Below are 16,092 nucleotides of genomic sequence, written 5' to 3' on the forward strand. Positions count from 1 at the left end.
AAAAATGTGTACAATAATACTTTAAACTTTCAAATTTTTGTTAAAAAGATATTACAAATTTTCATACCCGAATCTCTCTCATATAAAAGAATAGATGATTTATTTATGGATTTAAAGAAGGAATGTTGGTAATTTGATTAGTATTTGGAATAGGATAAGGATGAATTGAATTTTTAAAGGTAAAGGATAAGTAGGTAATTATAAAATGAGTGTTATCTTGGCTGGAAAATAATAAGAAAATAAAAAAAGAGAAAAGGAAAAGGAATGAGGTGTATTTTGGTATTCCCAACGAAAAACAATTTCATGAAACGTGAAATTGACCATGTTTTTAAAAGCAATTATTGACCATAAAAATGGCAGAAGTTAGCGAAAAAGTTTCTTCACAGAGAAGTAGAAGCCTACAAAACTGGAACTGGGTTTCTACATAAATTATTAGTTATAAGTACCTTCAACCAAAAGGAGTTTCTTTCAGGATCGTCGTAGTAGTAATAATAATAACAAGGACGATGATGGCCAATGCGACCGCAACGAGTGGTGCATGTCCGGTGGCGATGAAAGCCACCTCGGATGGCGTTTTTCAAGGCGATAATCCTTTGAACTTTGCCCTCCCTCTTGCCATCCTTCAAATCTGTCTCGTCGTCCTTCTCACTCGCATTCTTTCTTTTCTTCTTCGTCCTGTCCGACAACCTCGTGTTATTGCTGAGATCGTTGTATGTTCTTTCTTCTATCATCTTTTAAGGAATTCACTGAATACTGAATTATGTTTGAATTGGTTAATTCTTTTTTTTTTTTATTAGTATATTGTTGTCTTGTGATTTTCTTTTGTGTGTATGTATTTAATTTTCTTCATTTAAGACCATGAATTATCTTATTCTCATTCTCTCGTATATTGTTCTATGTATTCTTGAATTTGTATCATTATTAGAATGGTTTTTTTTTCTTATAAAAGTGATTAATAGAACTTAATTTTTTAATTTAGGATTTGTTATTTAAAAGAGCTTAATCCTTTAGACCAAAATTTAGTAAAGTGAATTTGTCACGTGACAAATAATGATTGTACGATTTAATTTGGTGGATACACAAACATAGCGCAACTCGATGTATCCAAATATTTTTCTTTTTGTTTTTTTAAATTTGTTAGGATATTTCTTGTAATTTTCACTGTATGGAATATGTAAATTTATTATTATTATTTGTTTGTAATTTAAAAGAAGTGTTAATGGCGGTATGCAGGGCGGAATATTGCTGGGTCCATCGGCACTTGGTCGGAACTTGAGTTACTTACACACAATCTTCCCGCCGAGGAGTCTCACCGTATTGGACACATTGGCCAATTTAGGTCTTCTCTTCTTCCTTTTTCTCGTCGGCTTGGAGTTAGATCTTAAATCCCTCCGCCGCACCGGAAAACGAGCGATGTGCATTGCCTTTGCTGGGATCACCGTCCCCTTCGTCCTCGGAATCGGCACCTCCATCGTCCTCCGATCAACCATCTCCAAAGGTGTTAATGAAGCTGCACTGCTCGTCTTTATGGGTGTCGCTCTTTCCATCACTGCCTTTCCTGTTCTAGCTCGAATTTTGGCCGAGCTCAAGCTTTTGACGACGGATGTTGGCCGGATGGCTATGTCCGCTGCTGCCGTCAACGACGTCGTAGCCTGGATCCTTCTGGCGTTGGCAATTGCACTCTCTGGCAGCGGCCACTCCCCTCTGGTTTCTCTCTGGGTTTTCCTTTCTGGCGCTGGTTTTATCATATTTTGTACCTTCTCTATTCCGCCGGTGTTCCGATGGATGACGCAACGGTGCTCCGAGGGTGAGCCGGTGAAGGAATTGTACATTTGTGCTACTCTGTCCATCGTTTTGGCTGCTGGGTTTATGACTGATTTGATCGGAATCCATGCTCTGTTTGGAGCTTTCGTCGTCGGAGTTTTGATTCCGAAAGAAGGCCCATTCGCCGGAGCTCTGGTTGAGAAAGTTGAAGATCTTGTTTCCGGTCTTTTCCTTCCTCTATACTTCGTTTCCAGCGGATTAAAAACAAATGTTGCAACAATTAAAGGAGGTAAATCATGGGGTCTTCTTGTTTTAGTCATTTTCAATGCTTGTTTCGGTAAAATCGTCGGAACTGTCTCTGTTTCACTGCTCTGCAAAATGCCATTAAAAGAATCAGTTGCTTTGGGGTTCTTAATGAACACGAAAGGCTTGGTGGAATTAATCGTTCTGAACATCGGCAAAGACAGGAAGGTTTTGAATGATCAAACATTTGCAATTATGGTTCTAATGGCAATCTTCACAACATTCATCACAACCCCAGCTGTTATGGCTTTTTATAAGCCAGCGAAAAAACAGACCAAATCTAATTACAAGCACAGAAAACTAGAGAGGGAAAATCCCAATTCTGAACTCCGAATTCTGGCCTGTTTCCACTCCTACGGAAATATTCCGGCGACGATTAACCTTATTGAAGCTTCTCGAGGGATTGAAAAGAAAGAAGGGCTCTGTGTTTATGCTCTGCATTTAATGGAGCTAACAGAGAGATCCTCTGCCATTCTTATGGTTCACAAAGCAAGGAAAAATGGCGTCCCCTTTTGGAACAAAGGCCGTGTCGATTCTAACCAGATTGTCGTCGCCTTCGAGGCATTCCGACAACTCAGCCGGGTTTCAATCCGGCCGATGACTGCCATTTCTGCTCTGTCTAATATGCACGAAGATATTTGCAGCAGTGCCGAGATGAAAAGGGCCGCCATTATAATTCTCCCGTTTCACAAACACCAAAGATTGGACGGATCTCTTGAAACGACGAGGACTGATTACCGAGCGGTAAATCGGAAAGTTATGGAACAAGCCCCCTGTTCCGTCGCAATTTTGATCGACAGAGGACTCGGCGGTGGGTCCCACGTCAACGCAAGTAACGTCTCTTCCACTATCACCGTCTTCTTCTTCGGCGGGCCTGACGACCGTGAAGCTCTGGCGTTTGGGAAAAGAATGGCGGAACATCCCGGAATCAGCCTGCACATCGTCCGATTCACACCCAGCGATGACTTCGCCGTGGAATCCGTCGCCATCGACGTAAACAAGAAGAATATAGCGGATTCCGATGGTGATGAAAAGGCGCTAGCGTCGATTGCGTATGAAGAGAGGAACGTGAGTAAAGGGACCCACGCCATTGAAGCGATGAAGGAATTTAATAAATCGAATTTGATTTTGGTCGGAAGAATGCCGGAGGGGGAAGTGGTGAGGAGTTTGAATACGAACAGTGGGGAGGGTTCGGAGCTTGGGCCCGTCGGCGGGGCGTTGGCATTGCCGGAGTTTTCGACGACAGCGTCAGTGCTGGTGGTGCAGCAATTTCGTGGTGAACTGTCACAGTTGCCGGTGGAGTCGACTAGAGGGGAATCGACTGAAGACGAACGTTAAAAAATCAATTTCTTTTTTCAAAAAAAAAAAAAAAAAAATTTATTTAATATTTATTTGAGTCCAAGATTTTGTCGGAATTATTATGCATTATTAAATCATTTCATTTTATAGATTTGAGATTAGGATTGTTATTTGATTAGATTTGAGTCCAGTATTTGAACTTGGAAAAATAAAGATAAAGTTTGTTTTTTTTTCTTCTTCTTCTGTTTTTTTTTTTTTTTAATTAGACTTGAAATGAATTTACAATATTGATAATATACTTGAAATGAATTTTTAATAACTACTAAAATATTATTGATAGACTACTATTAAATTTTAAATGAATTTGGACAAACTATTAATACAGCTATGTAATGCTTAGGTTTATGTAAACTAAGCAATATTGACCAGGCTTTTATAATTTAATTTAAAAAGGAACTTTGGAGAGAATGTGGACAAAGATTTAGGATAATATATTAATTATTAACAATTATGGAAATTAAGTTGGCCTTTTAATAATTGAATAAGACACAAGACTTGTCTCTATTCTTGGTAGTCTTGAGATGTGGGCCAAAGAATATCCAAAATGTTAAATGTTCACATTAAGTCAGCGTTGACTTTTAATTCTCTTCCTCTTTTTGGAACTATTTGAGGATTCTTTGTTTATTACAAATATTTTCTCAATTTAAATTAAATATAACATTTATCACAAAAGTATTCTTGTGTTTACCAGGAAAAAAAAAAGTAAAATAAAGAAGAAATACAAAACAAAAACGTGAGAACCATGAATTTAAGAATGGAGATGAGATGGGAATTGGAGTGTAGGGCTAAATTTAAGGTTTCATTTTGAAAAATAGCAAAATCGTCCAAGAATAAGATTTATGTAAGTCACATGACATGCACATGACCACTACAAATAACAGGTAAGTGTAGAATAAAACATAAGGTCGAGTTATATATACAGCCTAATTGCTGATTTTACTTAACAATTACCCTTTTGGTTTTGATCGTGTAGTTAACATAATCTTCATATTTTATTATTAATTTAGATTCTGTTTAACTACTTTTCGAATTAATCTCGATTAATATTTTAAATATCCATATATTATCAAATTTTATTTTATCTAATCAAATTTCAAATTTATTCAAATCTTTAAATGGTTTTTCATTACTTTTTATATATTCAATTTTATTCGAATCTTTGAATTGTTTTTCATAATTTTGTACATATATTTTTAATATATGAGTTGTATATTTTTCATATCTTTGAAGTATTAAATTATTTTATATACTATTTTTGCTCTTATTTCAACGATTTTCATAATTTTATACATATATTCTTAATAAATTAACGTATATTTCTCATATCTTTGAATGACTATTTTTTTTACGAATTGATATGTGTCTTTTCTAAATCGTTAAACTATTCTTCAATTTTTTTGATCAATTTTAAAACTTATCATATTATTATAATTATGTTTATAAAAGATTTCACCAATTAACTAATATATAGTTACACATACAGTGTAAAAGTAATATGAATCTATGAGATTTAGCTATTTTACATTTTACATTTACACGTACACTTATGAGATTTTAACCATAATTTCTTTTTTGTGAGCCGTTATTTTAACAAATTTTTGTATCTTCTTGATTTTTCTCATCATTATCTATCCAAATCTATCTTTTGTCATCAGTTTTGATTTTATCTTATTCATTGTTGATTTATTTATACATTTTTTTATCAATTTGGTTTTATCTTATTCATTTTTAATTTATTTATACATTTTGCTATCAAATTCAGTTTTTGTTACTTCTTTTTTCAAATTGATTCAGTTTTATCTAATTCTTTTTCAATTTTTTTAAATATATTTAGGGATTTGTATTCTTATCACGGTTTAACTATTTTTTTTATTACATACATTTTTCTTTTATATTATTACTATTTATATAATTTATTTTTTAAAAAATGTAATATAATAATATAATAATATATCATTGGTATATAAACTGTAATATTTCGAGATCTTATGAATTTAAATTAATTGTCTCAAATTATTGGATTTTTTTAATTTTGTATTTTAGTGTCAAAACTAATGTAATTGAGAAAATAATCCATTTAAATTTATTTGTTACGAGATTTGAAAATTTTGCATTTAAGTTGATAAAAAAATTTAAAATTTGTAAATTTAAAATTTAAGAGGGAAAAGTATAAGAGTCAACCTTACTTGTAATTATATATATATATATATATATATTAATAACCCAATAAATTTTAGTTGAGTTTGAAATGTCTAGATTTTCTAGAATTCAATTTTAATATAAGTCAAATCAATAAAAAGAAAAAAATGAATAAAAGAATATATATATATATATATATAATCCTACTGGCTACAACTTATTTCTCTTTTCCCTTTTTGTTGTTCTACCATTATCGTAGCGGCATAACATACCGGTTCCAAATTAGGTTTAATTATAGGGGAATTGGAGTGTATGACAAAATTTGAGGTTTTATTCTGACAAAACCACCCAAGAATAAGAATTATGGCAACTCATCTGACATGCATATGATCACCACAAATTTCTAAATCCCTGATTTATCTCTACCTTGTTCGTAGGTGTTGTTGATGAAAATAGAAAATAGGGTCAAGGTATATATATATAGAGTAGTTGTTGATATTTGTCAATGACAACTGCCCTCCTAATTTTGCTATGTGGTTAACATAATCTCTATATTTTATTATTATTTTAGATTCTGTTTAACTACTTTTCGAATTTATTTCACTTTAATAAAATATCCAGATTTTTCTATCAAATTTGTATTTGAAATATCCATATATTATTAAAACTTCTTTTATTCATATATTTGATTCAAATCTCTATATTGTTTTTCATAATTGTATACATACATTCTTAATAAATTAGTTGTATATTTCTCACATTCTTCATAAATTAGTTGTATATGCTATTTTTTATATTATTTAAATATCACTTCAAAAAAAAAAAAAAAATGGTCATGCTATGATTGCACAAGAATGTTGCTTCATATATTGCCATAACTTTTGTTACTTACATAAAGGTTTCATCAATTTAGGTTTTCTTGTGGTTTCTTTAACATACTATTGTTTTTGCTATAGCTTTATTAGACTCTTATTTGATGGTCGATGAGATGAGAATTCTCAGTACCATGATTTTCAAAATTAAGTATCTACCTTGTAGTTACATCTAACTCCTTAAATATGGGATGCGTTAGGAGGTGAAATGCGATGATGAGTGCAATGCTTATCCTAAGTTTAATGTTAAGCTTTACTGTTTAAGTTAAGTTCAAAAGGAAGCTAGTAGCGTTAACCTAGTATTCCCTAATATTACAGGGCAAACGCCTATAGAAAAGTCTATCAACCGAGGAGGGAGGTAGTCGAAGACTGTGAGTGACAAGTTTTAACAAATATTTTTCCAATGTGATTTTCATAAACAAATCTCAACGTATAGTCATTTCATATGTTTTATATCATGATTTTTCCAATGCATGCCCGAAAAATGAATGTTGAATGCATAATCAATGTTTTCAAATGTTGAAGTGATTTATGAATTTAGCATGTGTTTTACAGTGAGCCTATACTATGTTGTATCGCATGATAGAAGTTTTCTAAGGAAACTTTATAAGCATACTCAACATGGCACCATGTGTTACTATGAAATCATGAAGTTTAATAATTTTAAATGCATACTCTATATATGTTTTATACGTTTATATGTTTATGCCTTGTACAAACCCTACTCCAATGTTAGTATCGAAGGTATGATAAGATATCTAGATTCCAATGATATTAGGGATCCTTGACACCGAAGGTATGACAAGGTGGTCAGGGTCCAATCCAACTTTGCGTGCACGTATGACTATGTCATCGACGTTATGAGATCGAGCAAAAGAGCTCTCTCTCAACTAAGGTTGGGACTCTCCCACATGATCAGACAGTGGAGTAGTGGAATTTTCTGAATGATGTTAATGAGTTTATTTCAGGGTTTCATGAAATGTATCTATGATTTCAGTTTCATTTTTAAAGTTCTGATTATGGTTTTATGAATATTTCTAGCCTATGTTATTTATGATTTAATGTATGGTTTTTATTTAAGATAGTCGTTCACTAGGCTTTCCAGCTCACGTTTTTTAATTGTTTTCCTCTCCAAGGTAGCAGTCAATATCCTAAGGCTTAGCTGCTCTACCAGTCAGTCACATCCCAGATCACACAACGAGTGAAAGTTTAGGCGGCTCATCATGTTTTTGTCTTTTAGTTTATGTTCAAGTCAAGGGAAAGGAATATGAGAAAAGTTTGTGATGTATATAAATTCGATCTCTGAACTGTTATGTATGTTGATCTTTTTTAGTAATAGTAAACCATGTGTTGAGTTCTAGAATATTATAAACTGTTAGTCAAGTTGAACCGGTGTTAGTAATATAGGTGTTTAGGAGTTCTGGGCAGTAGTTGTCATAAAAGGGTTGATAATTTTTTGTCTTCACATCCCTTCTCAGATTAAAAGGGTAATCTGGCGAGGGGTATGACACTAAATCCCTACCAATATATATCTTTAACAAAAGTTCACTTCTTTAACATTGTCAGTATATTCCGTACAACCTCATGAAGGACATCAAAGTTACAAAAAATATGGACAATCCCATATGAACAATTCCAAAAAAGAATATAATGAACAATACCAACATTATTGAACTCCATATGAACAATTTCAAAAGTATAACTAGCTCTCAACCCCATATGAACATATTTCCAAAATTACAATCAACCCCCTCCTCCTATATGAACAATTTAAAAAAAATTACACCTATCAATCCCATATGAGGTAAACCTAACCAAATCTCGCTCACTATACTCCAGCCTCTACGATAATAATGTAGCCCATCTTGAAATCGTCACTTTTAGCATCCACAACCTACAAAGTCCTAAAACTGAAGGAAAAAGTAAGAGCGGGATAAATAACATGCACACAATATCTAAATAGGGCAATGATTCAAACAGGGCAGGAACACAGAGCAACAGATGAAGATGTAAAACAACTATGGATTGAAAGGGACTTCAAATTACGGAGCTTAAGCAAGGAATGTGATAAATTAGTATATATTTTGCAAGGTGTAGGTCTAGAATATCACGATCAATATGAATCTTGGTGACATGAAAGGAGGGGATTGACCAATTTCACAAACGAGAAGAGGAAGAAATAAATCATAAATCTATTGTTGAGCTATATAAACTAAAAGAAATCTAAAAAATGAATTTATCAATAGTTAAACTCAATTTATTTGTCATTGAAACAAAATGTATAATGTCACACTTAATTTATTTGTCAAACTAAAGTTAAGGCATATTGAGTAAAATTATAGAGATGTTCAAAGTCAAGGATGATGGTGAACCTTGGACATGGATAATTCAAGTCCAGAAACTGTTGACAAATGCACAAAAAAATAAAAATAAAACTATCAAATTTTGGAAGGAACAAAAGAAGAAGTCCCTAGAAGAAAAAGAATCAAAAGGATAGAGCAAAAGTGAGAAACCCATCTCCAATCACCATACAAGTCCCTAGAAGAAGAAGAATCAACAACACAATGTGAAGAGCCCTCTATATTCTGATCTCAAGCTACAAGCGAAAAAAGAAAACACAAAAAAATGCACAAACCTCCTTTAGTATTCAAATGTAGAAAGTTTATGAGCCCAACAAAACATAATAATCATGAAAAATTTCATGGAATAATCAAAATCTCAAAAACTTTTCTATGGATGACCTCTTTCTAAAAAGATATCTATGATTGACCTTTTGGTCATGTAAAATACCAATTTTATCCCTAATTTAAAAAACTCCTCAAATTGTGCCACATTTCTTCTTCCTTCGACGATTTCTTCAGCTCTTCATTCAATATGTATTCAATACAACACTAACATTCCACCAATGCATTTATTCCCAACTAATATTCTACCAATAGCATTGAATAACATTGATATGAATGGAAGGTCACTCTCAGTTATTCATTTTCCGTTGAACGCTTTTCATTCTCCCATTGTTCTCTCAGAGTTTCAGTACAACATCATCATTGTCGATCACTTTCATCTTTGTTCATTTCATTGTGTCTTTGGGTATAGAGGAAGATTTGTTCGTCAGATCTAGAAACGGAGAGAATGTAAGTGATATTCTACAGTATTTCTTGTCCCCCATATCGTTTAGTATTGAATGAATGATCATATAGCAATATATAGACAATCGTTCATTACAATATATATGCTCGTTTAGTATTATATAAATGATCGTTTGGTATTATTTAAACAATCATTTATATAATATTCAACGATCGTTTAGTATTATACAAACAATCTTTTATATTATACTTCACAATCGTATAACTATACAAACGATCGTGGATATAATATTGAACGATCATTTAGTAGTATTTACGTGATTGCGTATACAATTTTAAGCGGACACTTATAAATAACTAGTCAATCACTTATCAATTACTGGGTGATTTCTTAAAATTTGATTCGGTATTGCTTAAAATTTGCTAATCCAATTGTAGATCAATGACGTTACTTCACATCTTTGTACGATTTGGTGGGGAATGGGACCAATGGAGAAACAATTATATTGGAGGTCATATGAAAGGTTTGAAGGTCAGAAATGATATAACAGTCAGTAAGTTAGTGAATATTATGCACTAACGGCTGAATATCGTCCAGATGTGTTTGATATACACATCAAATGTTGCTACAATCTATTGGTCCTAACTTTCCCGATTTACATAGTCGACGATGAAGATCTTAGCTTCTTTTTAGAAGACAGTGATGCATTCCGAATGTCATTATTTGTATCAGTTACACCTTGCGAAAGTCAAGGAGTACACACTGGGAATATGTACCAATAATGCAATCCAACGAATCAATCATTCTAACTAGTCAAAATTTTGGATATGCAATCATTCCAACACGTAATATTCCCACCATGTCTTTAATGGATGATCATATTGAGCCATGTAACTTGGGGGAAGATCAAAGTGAAGCTTAGTTTGGTCACAACAATGAACTCAGATGTACTCCACAGTTCGATACCGACCATGAACATGGACAATCTTCAGGACCACAAACTTCTCCTACACCTTACATTCATATTCCAACCCCACCTGCTCCCATCCCACCAGTTGTGATGCCTTCAGTTCAAATGCATTCCATCGTTCCAACCCAACCATTTGTAGATATACTTAGAGTACTAGAGGGCCCATCATATGATAATCTCATCACAATACCTCATGATTGTCTAAATGATGAGGATATAAAGGTCCATCAAATTTTCTTTTCGAAGTATGACTTGTCAGTTAAATTGTCAATACTTGCAATAAAAATTAACTTCAACTACCCTGTAAAGAAGTCAAGAAGAGCTTGCTAATTGTACGGTGTTTAGTGGAGGAATGCAAGTGGAGGGTCCGTGCAAAAAAAAAAAAAATGAAAAGAAAACGATTCCTTTAAATTGACAAAATATTTTACACAATCGTTTATAAATATCCACACGATCGTTTAAGATTTTTTAAACGATCATTTGGATTATCCTAAATGATTGTTTGGAGAATCTTGAGCGATCGTTTAAAATTATCCAAATGATCGTTCAGGATTATCCAAACAATCATTTAGGATTATATGCATACATACCCTATATAGATGCTGGACTAGCAGCTTTATTTCATTCAGCTGTTAGCCCATCAAATGATGTTGGACAGTAAAGGTATCACCCATCTGACAGACCATGGTTATCAGGTTCGCCAAATCTTTTCGACCTTCTTTAGTTTCCTCCCTAAGAACTTTGTATGATTCTGAATAGCGATGTTTGGAGGACTTATGTTGTGTATTTGACAATTCATCCTATCACCTCTAACCCTTCTCCTGGTTAGTCTGAACTGACCTACATGATTTGGGCTTTATGGCATGATCCCGTTACATGCTGCTCTTGCTCACCAACATGGGGTTCATCGGATGGAGGGTTTTCTTGCTCCCCAACATGCTGGTCCAACCCATCGTGTCCTGCGAAGGACTCATAGGTATCGAGAGAGTGATCATGCCCCTGAACCTCCTCAATCCTTCTTCCTTCGACATCATGAATCACCTCCTCAATCCTTCTTCCTTCCAACTGATCCTCATTGTACCTTATCTCCTATGCGCTCGGTACAAGTCTCGTCAAAACAATAGTCTGTACATAAGTGAATGAGTAAGCCAGAATGCATGAAACTATGATAGATGCCAATAATTATTAAGTGATCAGTTACTTACTTTTTTTAGCTGAAACACATTTTTACTCAACAATTTATAAGATGGAGCATGAGAACAAGTCCATCTAAGAATTTTAGAAATTGCAGCCTTGCTGACATTGGTGGCTATGAACTTACTTGACGTGGACAAAATTCCGTAAGCCCAAACCTATAATATGAATTGCAGCCTTGCTTTGTTACACATATGGTATTAACACACATATTAAAGTGAAATGGAAATGAAAGTACATACCTGGAATGCAAGTACAAATCCCTTTATACAATAATATGAGGCATGATGAACATTTTTTGCTTTCTTTGTCTCATGTGCCTCCTTCTTATCGCGCATGATAGTCTTCATGCTATTCAAGGTACGCTTGAAAAAGACGAACGATTAGTCATTATGTCTAAAGACTTCAGGGTCATCAACAATCCCAAATGTCTTTACATCAAATTGGGTTTTCTTGTCTTTTCCAATCATCACGTTTCGATGAATAATGCCAATGCAACCTTGACTCCATCTTCATCGTTTGTAAAAGTGAACTTCTCGAACTCATTATCCACATCCTTCCAAGAATTATCCTTATCATTTGGGTCCTTCGGTCCAAGAATGAGTTGTCGCAGTCTCTCACCGCTTGTTTTTCTTTCTACAATTTCTTTGGTTAGCCATAACCCAGTTATCAGATTAAAATCGTCTTGGGAGAATGTTACCTTTTCCCCCAATATGTTGATGATATAACGTTTGGGGTTACATCTGTTACCTCCCTCAACAAAAAATGGTGAAAAAGTTACCCATTAAATATAAGATCTACGTCCAATAGTCAACCGAAGGCTATTGTCTTAAACATTCTCATCTGTCTTTTGTCAAGTTATTCTTAATAACGGACATAGTTTTATGGACTTGGCAAGAAACTGTAGCAGAAAAATATTTCTGAGTAGGGATGACCATTTTAGCAATCTGGAACAATAAATTACCACAATAAGTAAATGATCGCATAATAAAAACAAAACGATCAGATAACAAACAACTAAATGTTCACGTAACAAAAAACTAAATGATCGCATTACAGATACCTAAACGCTCACGTAACAAACAACTAAACAATCGCATTACAAATACCTAAACGATTGCATAAACACCACTAAACGATCATGCATTTTTTTCTAAACGATCATTTACGTTTCTCTAATTGATCATTTAAAAAATACTAAATGATCGCTTAGGATTATCTAAGTGATCTATTAAGAACAGACAAACAATCATTTAACAAATGCTGAGAAACTTTTCACCAATTCTGTGAATAACAATGTTGTGATTGCCTGGATCTTAAACTCTGTTTCAAAGCAAATTTCATCTAGCATTTTTTTCACCAATTCTGCTAGGGAGATTTGGCTTGATCTTCAAGATAGGTTTCAGAAAAGGTTGAAGTCTTAAACTCTGTTTCAAAGAAATTTTCCTCGTAATTTTCAATTAAAACATGGGTTTCTAATCTGAAACAAGAACAAGATTTAGTAACTATGTATTTTTCCAAAATTAAAAGCGTGTGGGATGAATATATTTCTTATCGACCGGGTTGCACGTGTGGTAAATCTACTTGTGGTGGTGTTTGATCCACTGACGACTTCATCCTATTTGAATATTTGCTATGTTTTCTGATAGGTTTGAATGATGAATATAATCATGCTCGTTTCCAGATACTTCTTATGGACCCACCTCCACCAATCAATAAGGCTTAGTCCTTAATTGTTCAATAAGAACAACATATTTCTGCCTCTGCTCGACCATATCTTACTGTCACTTTAGCCGTCCGCAAGCCTGAAAATACTTCCCAGTCCTAGCTTAACCACAATCCCAATAATTCATCCAAGCAAAACAAGAATCAACCTGTCTACACATATTGTCACATTTCTGGCCAGACCATTGACAAATGCTACAAGTTGCACGGTTATCCGCCTGGTTACAAGCCAAGAAACAGAACAACTAATCAAGTTCATAAGGTTCCAAATGCCGCCCCCTCTACTTCAAACTCGACTGTTGATACTACTCCCACAACACCTACATCCTCTATTAACCTCAACAATGACACCCTTACTCAGTGTCATAATATACTTACTATGCTTCAGTCCAAACTTGCTGTTGTTAAGGTTGACAATGACGCTATTAATCATGTAGCAGGTACTTATTCTTCCAATATTCTTTTGTGGGCTAGATTTTTTACTTTGGTGCTTCTACACATATATGTTTTCAAAAACATATGTTTGCCGATTTGAGGTCTTTTGCTAGTTCTGTTGTTGGTTGGAAAATTAGGGATGGGGTTGTGCATGCAATCATGAGTTAGACATGGCTTAAGCTATGCGTTTACGCCCATACGTCAGAGGTCATGCATTGGAATGAAAATGTGTTAATCTAGTATGTAATGACCACGCGTTCCTATCATAAGTTTTCTTACACTCGCGCGAAGTATAACGCGAATGCAAGTTTCTCAGGTAATCCGAGGTCAAACACAGGGACTTGTCACTCAATAATGCTTGTGAAGCAATGTGTTTGAGGCGACGAATAAAAGTAAAAAAAGAAGAAGTTCAGATGTTTTGAAATGAAGGTCCAAGGGGCTATTTATAGAGTTTAAACGCCGACAACTATCATGATTGCATTATGGCTCACTGTTGCTTTTGTTGCGGTATGGGCATTGTCACATCGTCTTATCTTGTTGATACTCCCAAGGTATGAGTCCGAGCTTGATTTAGCTGAAGTTATCAACGCGTTCTACCCATCTTGTGATCTTCTATTATGGCTATCACTCCGTGGCCGCAATCTCCAAGTGATTACCACATTCGCTTGATCACCGCAACTTCCATTTGATGGACGCATGCGATCACCGCATGCATTCATCTATGCAATAGCTCGGTTTTCAGCACATGCGTTTGTCTTTGCGTTCGCCTGGCTTCAACATATGCGTTTAATTGCGAGTGCTTATTTCCAACGCATGCGTTTGATTCCTGCAATAGCTACAAAAATAGACACTTTGGCATAGAGTAACACATAATATTGGGTCAATGAGGATTTAAGTGCTAATCGACGCAAAACTCAATTTTTCACAAATTCTAAGTATTAACATCGTGTTTTCTATTTGTTAGCCCTCGTAATTCTAAATAAAAGGCTCATAATAACTGGCATTTATCACAACCCCAAACTTAGAATCATGCTGTCCTCAAGCATGCGTCATACTTAAGAAATTCTTACCTCACCTTCCGTCGTTTCTTTGCGATGACCAGTCTCTCAGAATATAATTAACTCGTACCTCTGACCATGGCTGCAATTCTCTCCTCTACTTTGGCTACTTCTTCATAGAGATCTTTTCTAAGTTGAAATTTGGCCAGCCTTTTCTCAAAAACTTTTTATTCATTCTCCGCAACCTTGCGTTCAGCTCTTGAGAATGCATTCGTTCAAAACAATTCAAGATTATGCGATTACTTATGCAGCGTTGAACCTAGTTGTGCTCTTCATTTTGGCTTACCTCTACATGTGTCATGCGGGCATCCAACCTCGGTTGCGTTCCATACTCAGCTCAACTCATGTCTTGCTTGATTTGGCTTGCGCCAGACAGAGGAGTTGTGCTTATTCGTTGATCCTGGTGACTTACCTTCGTTTTGGCTTGCCCCCATGGGTGTCATGCAGACATCCAAATACAGGTAAATGCCTTTCACAACTAACTCTTATCAACATGGGTTTCCCCATTGCGTTGACGGTAGAGTTGTTATTTTCAATTTTTTTTTGAAGGGAATGACCGCAATTCTCCGAGACCGCTTCCACCCCCAAACTTAGAGGTTGACAACGTTCTCACCGCAAGCTAAAAGCAAACTCATAGGAATGCGGTAACAAACGTTTGAACAAAGGTTTGCGCGCAATAAAACTTAGACTTTCAAAATTTGTAGAAGCTATTAAAAGTAAGGAAAGAATTGTGATGCTTAGTTAGCAGATGCGGTGAATTATTTATACCATCATAGATGCATAGCAAAGAACCGCAATCAGAAAAGGAGAATTTCAAAAGGATAATGTATAAAAGATAACAAGAGAAGAACCTTAAGTAGAATAATGCATGAGACAATGCGTTGGAATTCATGCGATTGAAGCCATGCGTTGAAGGATGTGGAGGATTCTTTCATTGTATCTGCGCATCGAGGAGAGTTATTATCGCACCTACAAAGAGCAAACGCACCACAACCAAGGAAGCAGCCGCATATCCAAAATAACAATAAATAAAAATAATAAACTAAACTAAGAAAGCAACGTAAAGATAGAATAGAAGACATCCTTGGAGAAATTGGAGTATTGTCACCACAAGAAGTCTCCCATGCAAGAGATAGTTCTCAACTACTTGGGTCAAGGAGTTCGCCCTGACCATTGGAGCTTC

At 34.8% G+C, this 16,092-nt stretch overlaps 1 protein-coding gene across 1 annotated transcript; it reads left to right on the forward strand.

The window, feature by feature from the left end:
* Positions 1 to 230: 230 nt before the first annotated feature.
* Positions 231 to 3,596, forward strand: LOC120073131 (cation/H(+) antiporter 18-like). Its single transcript, XM_039025771.2, has 2 exons — positions 231 to 710; positions 1,234 to 3,596. Exons 1-2 carry the CDS (start codon positions 507 to 509, stop codon positions 3,403 to 3,405), a joined length of 2,376 nt encoding a protein of 791 aa, XP_038881699.1. The 5' UTR covers positions 231 to 506; the 3' UTR covers positions 3,406 to 3,596.
* The last annotated feature ends 12,496 nt before the right edge of the window (positions 3,597 to 16,092 follow it).

This window comes from Benincasa hispida, chromosome 1, assembly GCF_027475165.1.
Source record: "Benincasa hispida cultivar pf3 chromosome 1, pf3_genome.v1.1, whole genome shotgun sequence".
NCBI lineage: Eukaryota > Viridiplantae > Streptophyta > Magnoliopsida > Cucurbitales > Cucurbitaceae > Benincasa > Benincasa hispida.